Source organism: Egretta garzetta, unplaced genomic scaffold (assembly GCF_000687185.1).
Source record: "Egretta garzetta isolate BGI_Z169 unplaced genomic scaffold, ASM68718v1 scaffold454, whole genome shotgun sequence".
Taxonomy (NCBI): Eukaryota; Metazoa; Chordata; class Aves; order Pelecaniformes; family Ardeidae; genus Egretta; species Egretta garzetta.
In genome coordinates this window covers 461,788-485,165 of record NW_009259429.1, presented here as the reverse complement: position 1 = coordinate 485,165, position 23,378 = coordinate 461,788, and the positions used below count along the sequence as shown (strand labels likewise).

Genomic DNA, 23,378 nt, shown 5'->3' with positions numbered 1-23,378 from the left:
AAGATTAAAATCAAATTCTTTACATTTTGTTTGAAGAACTTCCCAGAGTGCTTTATGTTCTCGTTTGAGTTGCTCAAGGAGGTTTTTTTGTTCATCAAAATCTGCTGCAAGCTTAGTGTGCTCTTCCCTTTCTTTCTGAAACTTTTCCATATCTTCTCTCCTGACCAAAAGCTCCCTCTGTAAGGCTTCTTTTTCTTTTTTTAGTTCATTCATGACATTAATGTCGTTGTTGGGGTCCAGACACTTCCTCCTGTCCCCAGCACTTAAACCAGGCTCTTCTGAACTGGAATTTTTCAACAATTCTTCCTTCTTCTTAACTTCAGACTTCACCTTTTCAAGAGCTAAGAGCAGCTGAGAACGTTCCTCTTCATATGCACTTGCTTTTTCATCAAGCATAGATTGCACATGGGCAAGCATGCAGTCCTTTTCCTCTAAGGATTTTACGTTCTGCTCCCATATGTTCTGTTTTTCAGCAATGACATCATTTAGTTTTGTGATATTGTCCTGAAGTTCCTCTAAATAGGAAACTTTTGAAGACAAAATTTCCGTCAAATCGCTTATTTTGGCATCTTTTTCTAAAAGTTGTTGCTTCAGAGTTCCAAGATGAGACTCAAAATCTTTATTTTGTACTTCAACTAGTTTCAGTTTGTCTGTTAACTCAGTAACTTTCTTCAACAGCTCCTCTGCTTTTTTTTGCTCTTTTTCTATTTCTTCCTGCCCGCTCTTTTCTAGTTTTCCAACTTTCTGCATTAGATCTCTTCTTATTATCAATGCTGCTTGAAGTTTCTTTTTCAGATTCTCTTTTTCCTTGCCCATTTTCTCAAGATTAAACTGCATCTCCTCTTTTTCATTCATTAGATCTTTAAACACAGCTTCCCTACTGCTTAACGTAACCTGACTATGTTCCAGTTCTTTCTTACAAACCTCAAGTTCCTGCAATACTCTGTTTAGCTCTCCTACAGAACTATTATGAACAGCTTCAAGGTCTTGCAGCTTGGTATTTAATGTATTTCTCTCTTCAGAAAAATTCAACATTTCATTAGACAATGATTCCATGATCCGGGCAACAGAACAGTCCTTTTCTTTCAGTTGCTGGCTTAGACCAGAAATTAAATCCGTCTGCTGATTTACCTGGGAAGTTAAGTTTTCGATGAGTTGATCTTTTTTCCCCATTTCTTCAAGGAGACTTGCTACTTTTTTCCCTTCAACGTGTAGTTTTTCTTGACTGGTTCTTACTATTTCTTCTGATTTATTTATCTTGTCTTGAAGAAATTCAACCTGCTTATTTATTTCTGCAAAAGACTCTTCTCTTTCTTGCAAGAGAGACTGTTGTTTACATAATGTTTCCTTGACTGTGACCATTTCTTCTGACAGACATTCAATTTCAGATTTGTATTTACCCTTCATCTTTTCAATATCATTCTGCAGCAATTCCTTCTGCTTCTCAAGTGACTGCATACTTTTTAATTCATCCTTCATGGTGTCTATTTCCTTCTGCTTTTCTAAAAGCACCAGTTGCAACTGTTGTCCTTCTGTTTCTTTGCTCAAAAGAGTGGTTATCAGAGTGGAGAATTCTTCCAACTGAATTTTACTATCAGTTAGCTGAAGTTCAGAATCTGAAGTCTGTGCCTTTTCTTTACATAAAAGCCTACTACTAAGTAATGAAGATAAGCTTTGAGTTAATTCCTCTTTTATAAGATCCAGCTCTTGCTGCAAAGACTGGATTTTGCTATCCTTTGATTTAACTTCACTTTCTAAACTGCTCAATTGCTCAGTGAGATTATTATTTTGTAAAGTTGCCCTATCAAGTTCTGTCACCCATTTGTTTTCTGACTCAAGTAGACTCTGTTCTAGAGTTTCAAATTTAAGTTCTAATTTAGAAAGTTCTTCACCCTTCACACTAACCTGCATCTGTAACTTCTCTTTTTCAGTCTTCAACTGCAGTTTGACAGCATCTATCTGCATTCTTGAATAATTCTCACTGGTTTCTAGTTTTTCATTTTTTTCTTGCAGCTCTTCCAATTTCTTTTGCAAATTATTTTGAGATGTAATAAGTTGTGTGTTTTCAGCCATCAGTTTATCAGCATTTTCTTGCAATTGATTTTTTTCTTTCTCCAGAGACTCTACCTGGCATTGCAGACTACCTATGAAAAGCACATTGTCATGACAGTCTTGAGATGATTTGGAATTTACATTGTTCAACTCTAACTTCAGACATGCTATGTTATCTGCCTGTTGAGTGCACTTCAGATGCAGAGACTCCACAGCCAGTTCTTTTTGCTGTAGTTCTTCTTCCCGTATACTTATTTGGTCTAGTGCTTTTTGGTGTTCGTTTTTAAGAGAGTCAAGTTCAATTGTTAAAGAATCAATTTTCTTCTGATTAATATCAAGCTTCTCGTTCTTTTCCTGCAATTCCTTGGTAAGGTTTTTGATGGCTGTACCACTTTTCTCTGATTTTTCTTTCAGAACCTCAATCTCACTAGAAAGAACGTTAACGTTGTTGTCTGCCAACTGTATACTGGTATCTTTCTCCTTTAAAGAATTAAGCAGGCCAGCAATAACTTCTTCTTTTTTCCCAAGAGCTGCATTCAACTCAGTTCTTAGTTCATACTGTGCTTCAATTTTCTCCTGAAGAGATAAAAAGGCACTGTCTCTCTCATGGACTAGTTCTTTAGATTTCTGTAGTTCTTGTGTAAGTTCATGTACCTGACTTTTGAGCTGAGAAATTAAATTTGTCTTCTCTTCATCTTTACTTGCTTTCTCTTCCAGAGTTTTGAGGAGACTTTTATTTTCTGTAAGAGATGACTCCTTTTCTGATAAGGACTGGTCCATCTCAATTATTACATCCTTCTGATGTTGTATTTCTTTTTGTAAATTCACCTTCACTTCCTCCAGCTCCTCCACCTGCTTCTTTAGGACCTCACATTCATTCTCTTTCTCTTGAAGTTGAGTCTTTATATTCTCACTAGATAATGAAATATTACTGATGGTTAATTCTTTTTCTGAAACAAGTACTTTTAATTGTTCTGCTTCACAGACTAAAAGCTCCAACTGTTTCTGCTGCAAAACAGAAGATTCCTGCACCTCAGAAAGCTGTGCTTTTAAACTGATGTATTCATCTAACTTTCGTTTTAGAGATTCATCCTTCTGTATAATTGAATCATTCAACTGGGATGATTTTTCTGTCACACTTTTAAGCTGATACTGAAGGTCAGAAATAACCTCCATATTCTCAGACAGTTGAACCCTAAGCACATCAGACTCTTCAGATTTATCTTTCAATAACTTTAATTCTTGGGCTTGCCTCTTAAATTCATTTTCTTTTTCCTGAATTGTGTGTCTAAGCTGGCTGGTTTCAAAACCTAGGGCTTGTAGTTGGTTTTGCAGATCAGAAATTATTTGCACATATTGCCCTTCTGCTGCCATTTTACTGTCCTTCATTTGCTGAATCAAAGCCTCCTTTTCAGAAAGGAGAGTTTCTTTTTCTTCAAAGTCAATTTTTAAATTTTCTTTTTCAATCAAGAGGCCATCAATTTGGTCCTTCAGAGCTAAAATATTATGACTTTGTTGGGACAAGTGGGAAGTTAAAGCAGCTACTTCGTCTGACTTTTTCATTACCATAACGTTAACTGCTTCAACGTCTGCTTTCAATTTTTCATTTTCTAGAGCTGCTATATGTGCTTGTTGCCTTGCTGAAGTAATTTCAGACTGTTGCTGTACCAACTGTGACTGAAGAACTTCACATTCACATGACTTCTCGCTCAGTAAGCTCGAAAAGTCCTCCTTTTCATGCTTAAGCACATCCACTTCTTTGCTTAATAGCTGTAGCTGATTATTTAACACTGTACTTTCTGCCATTTTTTCAGAAACTTGCCTATGAAACTTCTCAAGTTCTGAACCCTGACTTTTTACAGTCAGGTCTCTTTCCTCTACCAACTGGGATAATTTTGTTTTTTCATCTTTAAGATTTTTAATTTCGTCCTGCAACTGTACAACACAAAACTTACTCTCTTCCATTGCTTTATATAATGAATCATTTTGAAGGATTTTCTCATCTAGAGACCTGTTCGCAGCTTCCAAATCCAAAGTTATGTTTTGAATTTGTTCCTGCAGTAGCAAATTCTTTTCCTTGCTATGGCTGAGCTCTTGGATTAGGCTAGTGCATTCAGATAACTTATTATTTAACATTTCTTCTTTCTTTATTTCTTTGTCTCTAGTATCCTTCAGCTGAATGAGAAGTGATTGCATTTGTTCATGCAACTGTTGTGTCTGTTCCTTGCTTTCACACAACTGATCAGCTAGCACATTACATTCCTTTGTTTTCTCCTGCAGCTGTTCTGCAATGGAATTTTCTTTTTGCTCGGCAAGTATTGAAAGTTGTTCAATCTCTTTTGCCAGAGTGGTTTTATCACTATTTAGTACTGAAAGAGTTTTTTCATGCTCAGCAGTGCTAACAGATAACTTGTTCTCCATTTCTGCCACAGCCTGGATTTTCTTTAACAATTCACACTCTTTTACTTCTAGGAGTTTGGACAAATTCTCTTTTTCACTAATTAGCTGTTCCTTCTCTTTTTCCACCATATCCATACTTGTTTTCAGATATTCATTTGTTTTTATTTGCTCTGCCAATTTTTCTTCTTTCCCTTCAAGATCTGCCTGCAATTGCTTATTAGCTGAAGCTTTCTCCCGTGTCTCTATTTCCATCTTGTTAATTTGTTTGTGTATTTCATTTAATTGGTTATTAAGTTCTTCGCAACATGTCTCTTTGGCTTTCAGATCTCCAGTTAATTTAAGTTTAGTCTCTTCATTTTGCTGCTCCAAAACCCCAAGCTTCTGTTCTAATGAAATAATGAACTCTTGTTTCTCTTGTAATTCTTTTTTAATTGCTTCCTGATGTTCAGTATGTTCTATAAGCTTCCTAGATAACTCAGCCACCTCTTCATCTTTTTTAGCATTTTCCAAAACCAGTTTGTTGTATGAATCTTTAATTGATTTTAACTCATTTTCAAGTGTCTGTACTTTATTCTCTTTCTCTTTAAGCAAATCACTCCATTTTTCCTTTAGAGTATTGTTTTCCTCGAGCTGAGATTTCAAATATTCTGTTTCTTTTCTTTGTTTATCCTCAGTTTCTTTTAGCTTTTCAGATGATTTACTAATTTGTTCTTTCAGCAAAGTAATTTGCGACTCACACTCCGCAAGTTTGTTATGGTATGCAACGTTGTTGGCTTTGATTTCAGAACGGAGATCCTTAATTGTAATGCTGTTCTCACTGCTTTGTCTTATTAATTCCTCATTTTCTTTGGTTTTAGCTTCATTCTCAACTCTAATTCTTTCTAGCTCTAGTCTCATTGTATTACTTTGCTCAGAAAGGACAGATATCTTCATGCTTGCATCTCTTACATCAGCTGTTTGTACATCTTTCAGTAAAAGAGTTTCCCTTTCAGCCTTTAATAAAGCCTCTTCCATCCCTCGTATTTCCTCCTCTTTGCATTGTACTTGATGCTTCAGAACTATGACCTGTTCAGAATATTCTGTCATATTCGAAGACAGGACAGACATCTCTCTGTCTTTTTCTGCCAGTGCTTCTTTAAGATTATCAATTTCTCTTTCACGTTTCTGGAGATCTTGAATAAGTTGAGATCTTTCCTCCAGATGGCTTGTATTCAATTTGTCAAGCTCTTCATTTGTCTGGTCCAGATCCAGCTGCATCGACTCTACCATGCCATCTTGTTTCAAAGTCTAAACACCAAGAAAATAACGTTACAAGAATACTTCAAACATATGTTAAGACGGAGCATGAAAGTTACGCTCTATATGTAGAATGAGTATCTATGGTAATCGATGTGTACCCAACTGGACAGCCACAAGATAACAGTGTTATTCTTTAGATTGTTTTAGCATACATAAAGTTTAGTGTATTAAATTTTTAGCAGCTAATGCTGCTATTTTGCTAACATTTAAATGGGCCACATCAAAAGAACATACTCTTCTCTTACTTTATTTTTATGAGTTACCTTTTCCTTCAGCGTAGCAACTTTTTCTGTCAGATCACTGATGACTGTTTTTTGCTCAGTGTTCTCCACTTCGTAAACACTGCATTTCTTCAAGGCTTCATTCAGCTTAGTATTAAAAATAAAAGTAAATGTGATAGAAATATACAGAATTATATTAAAATTGTAAGGTTAGAGTTATAATATTGAGTTTACATAACAGTGGAGTTTATACTTTGACGTTAATAAATGGGGATAACTCATCACCCCAATAAAACAAATACTTTCATGCAAAGTTCTGTGCTGGGTCTAAGAAATCCTTACACCCAACTTAAAGCAAAGCAATTGCACGACGTGAACAAAACTGTAAAGAAACAGCAAAAACCTTCAGATATGGAAAACAGCAATATTGCTACTGGGACACAAATAGAAAGTTATGGCTAATGCTCACCAGTTCTAATAAATTAAGTACTATTTAACAATAACTTAAACTTACTTTTTGCTCAGTATGCACAAACTTTTCACCAAGCTCTTTGTTCAGAATATCCTTTTCTTGAAGCAGTTTCCTCAAAGTTTCAATTTGTTCTAGTTTTTCTGTTGTGCTCAACAGCTTTTGTTCTTTTTCTCCAACTGAAGTTTCAAGGAAGCTATTTCTGTCACTTAATCTAAGATGAAAATAAATAATCAGATATTTTGAAAACAGAGCTTGCTTTAAGTGTTCTAGACTTATTAGCATCAATCTATGTTCCTAGAAGAGTAACTGTTTTTACACCTTCCATTTAAACTTCCCAGTAAAATAATAACATTACTGCAAACAGAAGCAGGAATCAAGTATCTCTTTTTCAAGTGTTTTAAGATATTATACTTGTCATTAGAAGTTTAAGCTTAAAGCAACAAAAGCTAATCCTGAATGGAGTTATAAAGAACCTTTATTTTACCCTTTAAGCTGCTCATTCAAGCCAGAGATCAGAATTTGATGCTTTTCCGCATCTCGCATTTGTTGGTTGCGTAACTGGGTGAATTGAGTTTGCAAACGTTCATTTTCATTCTGCAACAAAATAATAATGAAGAGGATTATCACAAACACCCAGAACAGGGTAAGATAACTGGAGTCATGAAAATCTGACTCTTCAGGAGATTTACATCCTACACGGTAATAGAGATTGTTATTCTAGCACTTTAGCAGATACCAGTGCAAAATACAACACTAATATCACAAGTTCAGATGTGGTATTAGTTCAGGTAGATGCAACCCACCTTTCAGAAATACCTCCTTCAGCAATGCTATGACAGCATGAACTCAAGGATGATTGCTGTATATCCAAAACACACACACTCATACTGTGTTAAGGCAGCTTACTTATCTTAGCAGGGGAAGCTACTGCTTTGAAAAAATACTTTCCTCATTGGTTTGAAGACAGTACCAAACTTGCAAATTTTTTCTGCCTACTTTTTCAGGTTGAAGGAATGCAAAAACCTGCATATAGGGGATTGTGAAGAAAAGGAAGCAAGCTTCATTCACACAGCTTTTTTTTTTTTTTTTTTTCCAAACACAGTACAAATCTCCTACTCTAGCAAGATCCACTGCACCAATGCAAAAATAAAACCACAAAAAATAAATCTGACAAAAAAACAGCAACCAAAAACCAAAAGCAGAACACATACCCAGAATCAATAGCAAATAGGACAAACATGGCAAACTCATCACCTCTAATGAAAATAAGCTAGCATTTTGGAGGAGGCAGAACACACCTGTACCGCCCTCAATAGCTGCCCTTCTTCATCTACACCGAACGTTACCTGTATTGAAAGGTTTGTTACAAGATTCTCAAGTAATAATTAATATAAGGTTGTCTTTCATCTTAAAATCATTAATTCTTTTTTTATATATGTGCAACTTAACAGATAAAGAACCATGAATAATGTACCAAGACTGAAGGAGTTTGAGTAAGAGATCAGTTGTGTCATTTAGTGAAAATAAGGCTTAATAATTATCATAGTAACTTGTCAATCAGAAAACATTAAAAATAACTTTTCTGATAAATACTTACTTTACTATTCCTTTTGATGCCTTCATTGAATAATTTTACAATATAAGTATATATCATGTTGATATCTGGGGGTTAGATTGTATATGTATAAATACTAAATTATTAATTATTTTTAACATATTTACACTGTTTCTTTGTATTATTATTTTTATATATATATATATGTACACACACACACACACACATTTATAGAAAAGAAACTTGAGGGATATAAGAAGAGGGAGACTTATGCCAGTGGCAACAAAATCTATTTCCGGACCTTCTGACAAAGGCCCCCTACAAAGAATAATGAAAATCATGTTGCCTTTTACTATGTTTCTAAAACAAGTAACAAAGCTTAATTTCAAACAAGTTTCTCCGTGTGATGACTTTTACTTTTGCTAAACAAAAGGGACAGGCTTCAACTTCAGAGAATTACATAGTATGTGTACACCCCTTGCCAACATAATCATGAAGTCTAAAGTAGGCTTTAGACATTTTTGCTAACTGCAAATTGTGGGGTTTGTCTTACTGCAGGCTATGATTTTAAGAATATAAACAGAGAATAAAATTATTCTCTTGTATCATCAGGTTTTACACAACTACAAAAGCTCACCTGAAGAGCCTCCATTCTACCTTGAAGCTGCAATCTATCTTCCAAACCCTGACAACGCTCTTCTAGGAAAAGAATTTGTTCCTGCAGTTGATTTCTTTCCAATTCCAATTCTTCAACCACACTCCGTAAACCTACTTAAGTCAAAGAAGAAAAATTATTTCAAGAAAGGTTTACTAAAATTACTGAAGTCTAGAAATGGTTTCAGCTTTTTATTCATGATTCTCACCAGTGTTGGGCACAATCAGATCTCAACCATTTCCAGCGGAAATGCCTGAGACCCTGCATTTCCAAGAATTAGATGGCAAAAGTACCCGTAATTGTTGAAAAAACAAAATAAAGCTGCATAGGGCAAGAACTTAGAGAACCTGGCAGAAATATTATAAACAGTATTGTGGCTCAATCAATAGCATGGCTCATGGTACTTTAATCACAAGTTAATCATGTACTTGCAGAATCAGATCTTAAGCGATTATCAATAAACAAAGTAAACTGGTCTGTATCAAAATTTGCAAGCGAGTCTATTCCATTTTAACAATAACATGTATTTGCAGCCTGTATCACCAAAAACATTTGTATAAAAAAAAAAAATGAGAATTTGGGGTTTAAATTAAAATCAGAGCAATGGAATGCAATTCTCTCTTGCAATGTAACTGTTATATAGATTGGAAACACATTCACAGGAACAAGACTCGTAACTTAAAAAACACATGATATTGCCACACAGGATATTTCATGGGCACCAAGGCTCAACCAGTTCCAGTGTTCAGTCATATTTATATTCTACTTCTGAACCAAAACTAGGCAGTTCATCCAGCACGCACATGCTTTAAAATGAAAAAGAAGAAAACACAAGCCAAAAAAATTCAACAAAGATTAGAATACACCACAAATGGGTTGTTAGTTGAATTTGAAAACAAAAATAGACACAAAATACAGATGCTGTGCATGCTTTAATAAACTGTCTAGTCGCTATCACACCTGCATTAGGTGAAGTGTACTCTGGCCACCAACCTCCCATATTTTCTCCTTCAGCTGAATCAGTGCTATCCAAGGTGACGTTCAATTCTTGAAAGCATTGTTTTCTATCAAAGTTGTATTCTTCCTATGCACAAAACATGAGAATGAAGTTTAATTTAAAGAAGGAAGCAAGGGCAAAATACATACTCTCTTATTGAAAGTGTAGTTTCAATTAAAAGTCCTAATATTCAGCAAGTGATTCAGGTGCCTAAATGTAAGTATATGGGATTACTATTGGACACTAGTGTAACCTGCCCAGCTTCCAGCTACTATTTCCAGAAAAGCCAAGACTCCCACAGGTTTTGCATGGCATCTGCCAGGCCTTTGGACACACCCTCAGGCATCTGAAAAACCAATGGATATCTATGTTTGGTATACCTTAACTGGTCCCCTGATTTCTACAGTTAATAGGGATCTCTGAATCTCAGAGTAAAGTATGGGAGTCAACTAAACATAAAGTTCTTCTAACGTGACAATGACATCCTAATTCTTCTTACAAAATACTATAATTTTTTCATGCCAGTTACAGAACTAACTACCTAGAAGTACATCTGAATGAACTGACACTACTTACCAATTATTCAGTAAAGCTCCAATAACAAAGAGATTTGTAAAGATTGTATCTAAACCAAAAATGGCCTTAACATGTTAAGCATGCACACAGCTTCAAGGATTTGAATTACTCCAGAGGGAAGCTCGTTATTTTTCAGTGTAAAATTAAGTAGACTCGTTACTCAAGGAATAGAGAGGTGTGATACTATTGGAATTTCTCATCTTCTGGCTACATACACGATCATTAAATTTACAACAGTTTTCAGTTACATAACTAATCTAAGTTCTTCAGTCCTTAATGTCTTTATGTGTAAAGCACCACATACATAACAGTACTTTCCGTATTTTTATTAACACATAGGTAAAAATAAACTCTCATCTCTTTTAACCCACCTGAAGCTTCCTGCTGGTCTGATTACTTTTTCTTCTTGCCTGCTGCAGCCTGCCCATTCCTTGAACTGTGGTCAGTTCCTCCTCCAGCTCCTGTTGCCCTGAGACTATGGCTGGATCAGAGCAGCCAGGAAAGAACCAGTCATCCTCAATCAGTTTTGTGCCACAGGAAAGCAATTACATTTATATCAGACTCTACTACATGAAAAGAGACCAGGGACAGGCTGGAGTCCCTACAAATGACTGACAGGATCAAGATTAAAGCAGCAATCCATTGCATTCACCTTGTGATTTTCCTCCAACATTACTATATAGAACATAAAGTCCGCATATCTCACTAAGAAGAAGCAAACTGAAGTCTAGCTTTACTTCTTCATCAGCTCTAAATGAAGACTTTATATAGGAGACTGGAAAGGGTGAGGTTATGCCGATACTAAAAAAAAAAAAGCCAACCAATTAAAATGCCAAATCACATCTCATTTCAATTTACCAGGTTAAAATATACCTAATTTGTATGATAAAGGCATCAGCCAAAACAGCTGTGGTTTTTATAATCTGAACAATCACAATCATTTTTATGGAAATGGCATGCGTCCCTTTCAACTTTAATTTTAGTATGAGCTATGAAGCCAGAGAATTTGAGGAAGTCACAAGCATGGGTTACACTGCAAACTGGCATCAAACCATCTTACCATAAATTAATACTACCATTCTTTTTAAAACAAATACCGAATCACTTGTAAATAAACACACTGAATAAATTCAGAATATGAAAGCTTAGGTATGCATCCTGTTCATTGTTAGAAATGATTTTTCATCTAAAGTACATTCCCATCTGTTTTGTGATATGACAAAACACGTTTGGGGTAACAGATTAGGAAATAGATGTTTCATGCAAAGCAGACAGTACAGCGAGTGAAAAGAAATGGAAGTAAAGGTGGCTCCATACTTTAATTGAAAATCAATTAGATAATTACAAATTTAGCTTTCAATTTAAGCACATCACTCCACAGTTGTCCTCACAGCATGCAAAATTCAGAGAACTTATGTCAATGCATCTGCGAGGTAAACACCAGAAACTATCAGGAGATTCAGCCCTACTGGGAATACTTGGCTTTCATCTCAGTTGTCCAAGGATTACTTATACCACAAATTCCATTAACACACAATTTGTAACAGCTACTAGATTTAAGTTCTTCCTGTACTATTTCAGTATTACATACTTAACATGTAAGAAAAGGTTAGAGGAAAAAAGTTAAAGAAACAAATTAAAGACCTTTTTAAGGTAGGACTGCTAAATTGGATTTTACTTCGGGTTTTGATTACACTTTGGCTTCTGGCACTGTCAGTTTATCAGCATTCTTTTACACACCTTTGTTTGTTTTCAGGTATAGATTCTACAGTTTTCTTCAAAGCCATAAAAATAAATGCCAAATTTTGGTCACATGCCTTAACATTCTGTTTACTGTCACTGAAACCAGTCAAGTGATTCATGGAGCAAGAATTATTCCAGATAAGAACTTAACCCCTTCCTTGGAGGAAAAATAAAATAAAATTTAAAAAATTTTATTTCTTGGAAGTTGAAATTGACGTAATCTGTTTTTAAGCCTAATCAGAATGAATATCACACTGTCCTTTAGGAACCCGAAACATTTAGGCTCCAAAGTATTTGATAATGAAAAAAAGAATGCAATTACCATTGTCATGTGAAGAATTAAAGCACAGAAATTGGATTTAGAATAATTTAGAACATTTAGGCAAGTCTTTAAACACTTTCAGTTAAATTCAGCATTGCTTTAACAACAGTTAGTGAGTAAATACATTTTCTAATGTTTTACAGCAGCTTAGAGAGCTTTTCATTTGCAATTATAACTAACGTAAAAACTGAAAACCCAGAACACCTTTCTTCAGATACACACTGCATTTAAATTAACTAATGATGTGTCTGTATTTCTTGGTGTCACTATTCACACTAAATTTCACAACCTTTAGTAGTTTGCAGCAGAAACATGCCCCAGTCTATGAATGTAATCAATACTGTCACCCTTTATGCTTCTGCAACTCCTCGCACATTCAACCCGAAAGAGACAATTGCCATATAGGGCAAATTGTCATAGACTACAATGGAACAAGTAGTGGGTTTATATAGTGCTTAAAAAATTGGTAGCTAATATTAATGCAAAGTTCTGCAATTTATGGGATGGAATATAATTGGTTTTCTAAAAAAAAAAAACCAAACAAAAAAAACCCCACAACCTACTGATTTCAAGTACTACCAAGAATATTTAAATGAATTTGATTCTTACTTAAGTCACAACCACTTCCAGCAAGCCAAGAAATTTGTCTCTAGGTAAGGTTACAACATAAATATGGAGTCAGCTGTTACTACAAAGAAAAATGAAGAAAGATGATTAGGTTAACATAAATGAGGAAACAGGTATTGCAAGGCAGAAAAAAAAAAAAATCAAGTTAAACCCAGCATTTGTTACATGTATTGCTAGAAACCACATACCATCAATGGAAAATCTTATAAGGTACTGCTGGCGATTTCCTCAAAAGAAGCAACGACAGAAGAAATCAGCAACAGTACATTACAAGTTGCCATTGCTGCAGGAACCTGCATGCACAAAACTGATGGGAAACTATGTTCTCACTGGCTGACCAAATCGCAGTGTAGGGTAGGAGTGGAGGGGGAAGGGACGCTGAGAGCTCATCAGGTGTAACGGCAGGAGAAAAGAAACAGAAAGGTCATGCTTATCCCAAGGGGAAAAAAAAAAATGCAAAATTAAACACGGGCTGACGCAGATGAAATTTTACAACTGTTATTAATATTGCATGTGGATCCATAGTTACCACAGATGAGATAACAAGTAGTTTTAATGAAGGGAATATTATTCTCTTTCAATTCCAAAGCATTACATGTGCAAATCGCTCAAAAAGAAGAGGCATGATCCTAAAAACATTTCTGTGCTTACATACTGAACTTTCAAATTGATCTTGTAAATGAAAAATAATTCAATCGCAGATTAGAAACAGAAGGCTCCAATTAACTAGCCGGATTAATTATGATGGTAGGTTGTACACATTACCATTTGCCATTAATCCCCACACAGTTAACTAAGAGGACAAAAACTATAATATAGTACTAGCTGGCATGGAAAAAAGCAGTAAAAACTGCTGAAATTTAACCAGACTTTTACAGGTTTTAATAAAAGCTGCTTCACTTTCTCATCGTCTGTTTCATTAGTAATTTAGAAAACTATAAAACCTGAGATTACTCGAACTGTTATTTTTTTTGCAAGTAATTTAATATTTTTAACTAGCTCCAAACCATTGCCAGTTAATGTTATTCAGCTGACCTATACAAGGGACACTTACTAACAGACTACTAAATATTCTAAAAAAGATTTCTCATTAATTATATTTAAAGAGAATCTCTGCCTCAGGTGCATTTTACTAAAGCACCACTAACCGACACTGTAGTTCCCCACACCTCCACCACTTGTTCTTGGCAGGCAGCTTTAAAGTTTCAATTTTTTATCATTGATCATTCATACGCAGACAATAAGCTTTTGAAGTAAATTGAAGCAGTTTTACAGAGCAGCAACTCAGATGGCAAACAGAACAAGCACATCTACTCATAAAAATTATACCAAAAAGATGAATGTATGAAAAACAGATTCACAGAAATAGGAAAAGGTAGAAATTGCAGATTTAAGCAATTTCACCTAGCTATACATATGACTACAGAGTCATATGAGTCATGGTGGTGTGCTATCAAACACACTCACATATATCTGACGTATGAATACAATAATTTTATCGTAAATAAAACAATTCACCTTCTCTCTCCTCTTCAATCTGAGCCATTCTCAAGGCCATAACAGATTTCTCTTCTCTGACTTGATCGTGGGACTCCTCTGACTCCGGTACATTTTCTTGCCACTCCAAGAGCTGACTCTGCAATTCATCCACACTACCCGATTCACTGGCCTAGCAAGAGAAATCACTCATGAAAATGTATTTACATTTGCAGTGAGATTTTTTAAGTAACATTTTCTGTTGGCAAACCATTCACAGAGGAAACAACCCATTATATTTCACCACTTAGCATAAACAAAGATTTACAAAAGTGATGACAACTGCTATTGTAGATTATGTAAAAAGCAAGCCTCGCCACTTCATAAACTATCAAAAATGCTACTGTCAGTTGCACTTTTTATCTGAAATATTTTAAAATGAAAAATAGCTTTTTTAACCAAAATACTTTTGTTGCACATTTTCATCTTAGCAATGTTTCAGAGTAAAATGATATTCAACTGTCTTTATGTGGGGCAACAAATCTCTACTTTTCCCATGAACAGAATAAAAACATTTCTGCCTTCCCATCGAAATAAAAACTACATTAAGATTTTACCAAACAAACCCACCTTCTCCACAAAACCTGGAAATAGAAATTCTTTTTTAGCAAAATACAATTAACTGTTTCAAACTGGCTCTGCTGCTAGGGCTGTACAAACTTACCATGACTGATGTATACCATTAATCCATCAAAAGCCCTTTTGCAGAATTTTCTTTGTTATCCAGACCTGTACGTTTGTCAAGGTTACAGCTACTATTTCTTTCTGAAAGCTGTGTGTATTGTATACAACATAACAGCCACACTTTGATGACTCATGACTATTTAGCTAGTTACATTTAACTACTGCTCGGAAAAGTGTAATTTAAGGTATGTGGAGAAGTAAGTAGAAATCAATCGTTTTAAGCAATTCAAAGCCTGACAGCCTGTTATCCAACTGAACAGCTACTGACACTGACAGTGCCATGTATCGCTGGCATTTTCAGCTCCAAAATCCAGCTAATGCACTTTTGAAAAGTCTAATTAGCACTGTTTGAATTAATCAGTAACTCATACAAATAAATTTTAAAGCTAACCTGTGAGGCTGCTCTTTTTGTGACTTGGTCAAGATCAGCTTGCAATTTCCTTTGCTGCTCTTCATAGACTTCCAGCTTAGTCAGCAATTCTTCTATAAAAGCATAATAAATTTGGCTCATTAGGACACAAAACTAATAGGAAGACCAATAAAAAATTAAAAGCAGCATTCAAAATGAAAATTCATGATGATAATTCATCTCAGTTAAAAGACCTCTCTCAGGCTGTGTTATCCATCCACCCATGAAATTGACTTCTTGATTATTAAACATCGATGAGTGCTTTAAGTCTAACCTGCTAACAATTTAGGCTGATGAACTGAAAAATCTACTGGTTTTTATTTACAGAAAGGATTTCAGAGAAAGTAACGTAAGGTGAAACAAAGTCTCCCACAGAATTCTACTTTAAACTACCTGAGGTTTTCAGCAAAAATTCTCACTCAAATCCTTACAAAAGAAAAAAAAATATTTGAGATAATTCTTAATTTACTTGAAACTCACTGCTCTCAAAAGTTTCCTGTATATACTGTGACATGTTTTCCAAGTATGTTTGGTCTCATTTTTCCTCTTAAGAAAGCACCTCTTCCACTTCCTGGAAAAGTTTACACATACTCTGCCTAAGCCAAAATGCAACAAGTACTATGCACAGGTAGATTTAGAGAAGGAAAAGCTGAGCTCTAACTCTGACTTAATTGCTGAGCACTACTGTTCAAAGTTGCATGAAGTTATTTCAGAATCTGTTTAAAAACAAAGATACACTTTGAAAATGAAAATGAGAAAGTTCGTTTATCTTTGGCTCTTTGAATCATTTGCAAAAGTTTTTTTTTTTTACCATTCTGAGTTCTGATTTCATATAGCGATTGCAGTTTGGACTGTAGTTCTTCGTTTTCAATTTCTAATTCAGAGATGCGATTGTTTAAGGCAGATACATCATTATTCTTTGACGAAAACTAAAAGAAAAATAGTTATGAGTTTTTCAAATACATTTAAACACCAGAAACACAGCAAAGTCAGTGCAACTTTTTTCCCCTGATTTTTTAGTACGATTCAGAATAGTTGTTTTCCTAATATTTGAAAGTGCAATACACTAGCTAACCTCTAACAAATTTACTCCTGAACGCTGGTAACACCTGTTGGTACCATTTTTTGTTCAAGTTTATCCTGTATTAACATTTTGCATCCATTCAATTTTTATATATTTATTCATACATAAAGATACTTTGAATAAATTATTTTAATATTCCATTTACCCTTTTTCTTTTTTTTCAGTCAAAACTCCCAGCACCGCAGTTTTAAAAACAGGCACGTAATATTAAACATAACACTACACATACATTTTTTAGTTCATCCTCTAGTTGTTTGATTCTTGATTTAGACCAAGCCTTCATTTTCAGAAACTTTGCTTCAGATTTGCTGGCCTCTTCCGTTTTCAATTTCACTTGCACTAAGAAACAAGACACAAAAAAATCATTGAAAACCCTAGAAAGATTATTAATACAAGACCTGTGTTTAATTCCTTTAGCAATGGGAAGTTATACACTTATGTAAGACAATGGCATTTAAAGAAAAACAAAACAGTAAGAGCTGTAGTGAGAAATCTACAGTTAATGTGATTACCTTGGTATTCCTATGACCCTCATTATTATAGTATTTGAGCGCAGATACTTTTTAATTAATGTGGCAATAACTCTTCCACCAAATTCAACGTAGTTCTTGCAAGAGGTATGAAATTGACATACAACCTAACAGTAAGGGACAAAGGACGCCTTCATACGTAACAAGTGTTTAAAAAGGATACCTTCTAAATCTTCCAGCTTCTCTTTGGTTATAGACTCCAGATCTCTAACTTCTTTTGAGTTAGCCTGTCCACTACCACTTAATTCTGCCACTTGTTTCTTAAGCTGAAACAGGGCCTGATCTTTCTCTTGCAGCTCAGTTTCATGTTTCTCTTGAATTTCATGCAGTTCAGCATTGTATTTATCCTTAACTTTTGTCATTTCAAGCTCATGTTTCTCCATCATGTCTCTTAATTGGGCTCTCATTACGTGTTTCTCAGCATCCAGTTTAGACTGGAGGTTTTCTTTTTCAGACAGAAGACGTTTCAGGTTTTCATTTATCTCCTGTAAAACAAAAAAACCAAAAACCACACCTTTACCTTTTAATGCAAAGTATTTTTCATACCAGTGCAAAGTATTATATATTTATTCCTACATACATTATAAACAGAAATCAGTGCTACCCTTGGTACCCTGCCTCTACTACAAAAGCTGCTCAGCTCTGAATTGCCAAGAGATAAGCAGGGACTTCAGCAAAACAGCATCATTATTTGAGTGCAAACTACATGCAACCTCTCCCACAGGTGAAAATGGAGTGAAAAAGAATGTTTGGTTCTGTGAAACAAAAAAAAAAAAAAAAACAAAAAACCAGAAGCAGATCTTTAACAGTGATCCCAAAGATTAAGAATGCTCACCACAATGCCTCCCAGGTATTGTCACCTACATCCATTAAAACTGAAGTTGGCAAATGGATCTAGTTGTTCTTTACAACATTTTGTTGCTAACTCGTTTTCTGATAGTGTTTATTCTACTTTTACTGCCTTTATAGTAGTTATTTTAATACATAAAGAGGTAGAAAAGATTACAGACCACTGTAATGGAGCAGTCCGCTTGCATTAGACCTGCTGTTAAAAAAAAAAAACCTACTGTCATGATACATAAACCTAGGAATATAAACTGCCCAAGAAGGTGTGCAGAATAGCAGAGGGAACATTTCCAAAATATCGTTAAAGCTGCTTATGTAAATAAAGCAAGGTTTCCTGCTGTTTTAATACTAAAGTGAAGATTCCATTACAGTTTGAAGCGCTTTAAGTTCATGTTGTCATAGTCAAACCTTCCCTCAAGGTGAGCATTTCTGGCCCCTCAATGCGCTAGCACTAGGTACCATCAGTATAGGAGCATGAGTATAGGAAGATGCATCTAACCCAAAAGAAAAACCAACAATAAAATGCCACGTAAGGCAGGAGGCATAACAAATGGAAAAGACAAATGAAACAGGGCATCTACGTGGGTGCATAGTTGGAACTAGTTCTAGTAAGATTTTGATTCTGGCAGCCCTCTTGGTAAGTGGAAAATTTGTTGGCAATAATATAGCTAAAATGCTGAACCTGGAACCCCAGACAGCCTAAATGTGTCTGTCTCAGCGGAGTCCCAAAAGCTGATCTGAGAGACTGCAACATCCTTTTCCTACACTGCTGAACTGAAGCAGCAGCACTCAAAGACTATGATCAGTTCATGCTAGGTGCTTAAACACAAAGTACCTTGATTTGCAATCAGTAGAAATACAGCAAAAGGAAAGGCAGACTATTACCAAAACACTCTCTTGGGGGGAAAAAAAAAAGCCTCAGTTTTAGGGCTCACTGCTAGAGAAGCTGAAGTCTTTTGACAGGAAAAAAAAGTCTTCCCTACATGGCAAGTTCCCAAAATGAATCAAGACAAACTTTTGGCGAGAGTTGACAGTTTTATATTTTACGGACTTTACGTCTCCTTCAAGTTAATTTCCTAACTGGAATTAGTATTTGTTTGCACAACCATGGTTGCATTATTAGCACATGCCAAAGCCTCCCAGAGAACTGCCTAAATGCATTAGGCAAAATTATTTTTTGTGCACAAACAGCTTTTTCAACTTATATTAGATCCGATGAGTTTAGTTGGGTACATGTGCTATTTCTTACTTTCAGTTGCTGGTCCTTGGCATCCAGTTCCTTTTGCAAGACATCTATCACCTGTGTCCTTCCCAGCATGACTTCTTCTTTTTCATGGAGCTTCTGTTTCAAGGCCTTTAGTAGCTAGCAAAAAAATAAAAAAAAAAAATTAAAAAAAAAAATAATCAAGCAATCAATAAAGGAATTAAAACTTTCATAAGAGAAAGACTTATTTTTATTTTCCCAACCAGACATCTGAACTGTGCTGCAGAGGTTAGCAATTACGTGATTCCGAATTCCCATGTCTAACTAAATCAAAGCAAGCTACTGAGTTTCCAAAGCAACGTACCTGTTCTAGGTCAGCACTTGCATCAGATTTAGCAGCTAATTTAAAGAGCTCCTGCTCATGCTTTTCTCTCTGTGCTTCCAGTTCCTTTTCCTTTTCCTGGATAATATTTTGAAACACACGTACCTAAAACCACATAGCAAGTAAATATGAAAGCAGTCCACAAAGGTAGAGTAGCAGTACACTTAACTGTCTAACAAAGGTACAGCAAGATAACACATTCTATCTTAAGTCCGATTTTTGCTTCCACTTAACAGTAAATACCTAATCAGTCAGTGATTACTGACGTCAGTGGTTCATGAAGATAAACCTCCAACTTACAGAAAGTTTGCCTCAATTCCACAATAACAAACTTTAAATGAGAAGCACGGTACTGTTAATTTTTGTTTAACACCACAGATCTTCACCTTTCCTTTTTGGATGCCATTGTTCTGAGACTTCCAATTTCTAGAAGATTGCACTGATTATGTTCATTTCTAGCAAGTTTTTATCAATTAAGCCCAAATGGCAGATTTGAAACCTAGCTGCCTCCTCCTCAAAAACTTGTATTTTATGTCCAACATGACTTTGTTAGCTCCCTTACAATTTTTGTAAGGCCTGGATATAACTTTTGGAATCTCGCTAATGCTAGTTTGAATAAATTCACATGAATCATGGAATCGTTTAGGTTGGAAAAGGCCTTTAAGATCATCGAGTCCTACCCAGATTTATATCTGAGTGACGATATTGTGCTCACCAAAATTACTTTTATAGTCTCAACCATTTGTCTTTTTCTTTCTTTCCTGCATCAAAACTAATTCCCTGCATGCTACTGAACAGCTGTGGTCATGTTCAGGATCAAAAGCAGCATTTTTGTTACAGATAAAATAAACTCAGACATCAAATGTTGTGGGAAATCCTGAGATGAGTAGTTTCATACGTGGTAGAACTCAAATGCGGAGAGATCAGACGTATCACATTAAGATCTGTCACTTAGCTTCCAAGGGAGTTGGAATGGGTAACATGCTCCCTAGTTCCGCTTTTTTTTTTCTTTTTTTTTTAGTATTATTTAAGAAAGTTTTTGTTGTTTGTCTTGGCCTGTTAATCAGCTGCTAACTTCTAGAAAAGTTTCCCATTAAGTACACCAAACTTCTTCAGCTATTTTTCAGTCAGGAGGAAAATACAATTTTTTCCATGCTGTCATGCTAAAAAGTGTGCCAGAGAGCTCACAGCACAAGAGAAAGCGATCTGCCAAATAGCCATTTGTGCCAAGAACGATTACAATAATCCAAAACCAATACCAGCCACTGCATGTGTGCATTTTTGCATCTTCAAATGTGGCGCTACAAGAAAGAGATGCTTGGAGGTTCTTTAACTGGAATTCTGAACAACTCATTTCACTCTGTTCCTCTGTGCCCGAACACCAGCTGCACCCTTAAACTCCCTTCTTGTATAAAACTTTCAACTTCAGTGATGACCAGCACAAACCATCTAACTGCTTCATTATTCTCATTTCATCTGATCACCACATAGATCTTTACCCAAGAATCATCCTAAATGAAAAACAGCACTTCTTAACTACTGAGATAGAAACACTACAACCAAGACACAACTCGTTCCACCAAAGAATCTAAGTATTTTTACAGTGTGTTCACTTACATTTTCCATATATGTAGCTTCTTTTCCTTGGAAACGTTCTCTTTCTTTGCTCTGAATATTTTTAAGACTCTCAATCTGTTCCTGGAACAAGCTACATTTTTCTTCACTGTCTCCAACCTTCTTGGTAAGGTTCTGAACTAGAATCTGCATGCTTTGTAGTGATGACTCTTTAACAGCCAGCTGATTCTTTAGAATGCATATCAAAAAACAATTAAAAGAACAGACGCAGAAAAAAGATAAAGCAATCATCATAAAGCCACCTCCCAGCCCTTCCCTCAGTTAAAGCAACATTTAACTCAAAATTCAGATTTGGTTCTCATTTGAATGAAGTTTGTCAGCAGATTCTGAAGTTGATACTAACACTTATAAATGGTACTGACAAGAAGAAGTAAATAAACATAGATCTACTAATATAAACTAAAATAATCAGTACAGAATTTGTATTCACATGAATAACTGCAGAGGATTTGTGCTTCAGAGAAGGATCCACTGTATAACACACGAGAATTCGTTGATTCCTTGAAACCTCTATGGAGATTTTATATTTGAGCTGCTAATGTACCTTCAACTCTTCACTGGGCAAGAGTATTTCATTGGCAACACCACTTGATCCACACGCTATCTGTAAATCGATGATATAAGCATCTCTTTCGGCTAACTTCTTTTCTTTCTCTGCCAGCATGGCATCCATTTCAGCCCCACGACAGCGCTGGGCCTCCAGTTCAACACTCTGAAAATGAAAAGACAGCATCACTTGCAATCTGTACTTGCACTACCTAGAGCACGGAACAGATTGCATTATTTCCTTATTGCCTGTTTTAGCGTACTGAAAAAATTACAATTGAATTTATAGCCTGGTTCAGTTTTAAATGTAACCTTTAATTACTGAGCCTTTTTCTCTGAAATTCTGCAGCATTCACACTCCTGCCACTTTCTACAGTCAACAGTCATCTCCACAAAACACAGCACTGCACACACAGCTACAAACCGGAACATCAAATCATCCCTTGTCTACATTTCTTCCTGTTATGACTTATTTTTGCAACAAGAAAAATTGAAGCAAACCAGAATTTTTGCCCAAAATACAAGATTTAAATATAACATGAACCCACAAAGTTCATATTTGTGCACCCTATTACATTAATTTTCAAACTACTACAGAAGCATCCTTGAAGATTCACTGCTCACTGAAGACACAATGACAGATTTCTCGCTGTGTTTGCTCAGGCAGGTTGTAGCATATAACCTGCTCTGTCTACTCAACAGAAAACTCTCAAATGTTTAGTAACGTAACATTTAATTAAATATATAAATATATTTAAACACAATCCTATACCACAAATGTGAAAAGCCACACATTTGGCATCATATAAAACACCACCTTTTTTTGTAACTCTTCATTTTTTTGTGTGATCTGGGATTCTAGTTCTTCAATTCTCCTTCTCAGTACTAATATTTTCCCGCGATTTGCTGCAGCATTTTCCTGGTCACCATCTTTTGATGCCTGCAAAAACAGGGAGTTTTGCATTCTGTAAATAGGTAACACCTGACTTCTGTACCTCTACCTATTCAGATAATACTAGTGAGAAAATGTGGACTTTTACCCATGGTTTGCGTTTCAGTTCTCTAATATATTACATATTCCATGTAGAAGGTAGAAAAATCAGGCACAGAATTTGTATGAAGCTTGTCAAAATCTTTGTAAATTATTAATGATAATTATTGCTTCGAAGCAGACTGGAATGTGCAATAAGGGCATTCATTTCCTCTGGATATTGTAGCCCATATAATCTGGCAAGTGTAGTCCATATAACTCGGAGGGAAAAAAGGACTATTGGGGGTGGGGTGTGGGGTGGAAGTGTAAATTAAACTGCTCCTAAGCATAATGTTTCCAATCAGAATATCAGTAGGTAGAACTACTGGGTTACAGAAAGTATTTGCCATTACAAAAGAAGTCAAGTGCAGTTGCTAAGAATAAGTTTTATTAGCAAAATAGATCAGAAGCATAAATAATTAGCTACTACGTGTCTTTGAGGACACCTAGGGACTTCAACAAACTGATCTGTTGCTGTTCCCTTTCAGCATACCTTTAAAAACAAATGCCCTAGAAATATTAAAGCCTCGCTAGAGTTATTTTAGAAGATGTATGAAGTCAAAACACGCTCTT

The 23,378-nt window shown here is 35.5% G+C and overlaps 1 protein-coding gene across 1 annotated transcript in view; it reads right to left on the bottom strand.

Annotated features, from left to right (window-relative positions):
* LOC104124704 (golgin subfamily B member 1-like) overlaps positions 1 to 23,378 on the bottom strand; it is a 42,590-nt gene that overhangs the window by 16,101 nt on the left and 3,111 nt on the right. Inside the window, 18 exon segments of the mRNA XM_035892644.1 lie at positions 2 to 5,739; positions 6,015 to 6,119; positions 6,487 to 6,655; positions 6,929 to 7,038; positions 7,743 to 7,790; positions 8,637 to 8,767; positions 9,615 to 9,738; positions 10,599 to 10,708; positions 14,438 to 14,588; positions 15,531 to 15,622; positions 16,360 to 16,477; positions 16,862 to 16,971; positions 17,326 to 17,647; positions 19,258 to 19,371; positions 19,577 to 19,699; positions 21,212 to 21,397; positions 21,774 to 21,941; positions 22,593 to 22,715. Coding sequence (XP_035748537.1) covers positions 2 to 5,739; positions 6,015 to 6,119; positions 6,487 to 6,655; positions 6,929 to 7,038; positions 7,743 to 7,790; positions 8,637 to 8,767; positions 9,615 to 9,738; positions 10,599 to 10,708; positions 14,438 to 14,588; positions 15,531 to 15,622; positions 16,360 to 16,477; positions 16,862 to 16,971; positions 17,326 to 17,647; positions 19,258 to 19,371; positions 19,577 to 19,699; positions 21,212 to 21,397; positions 21,774 to 21,941; positions 22,593 to 22,715 — 8,042 coding nt within the window.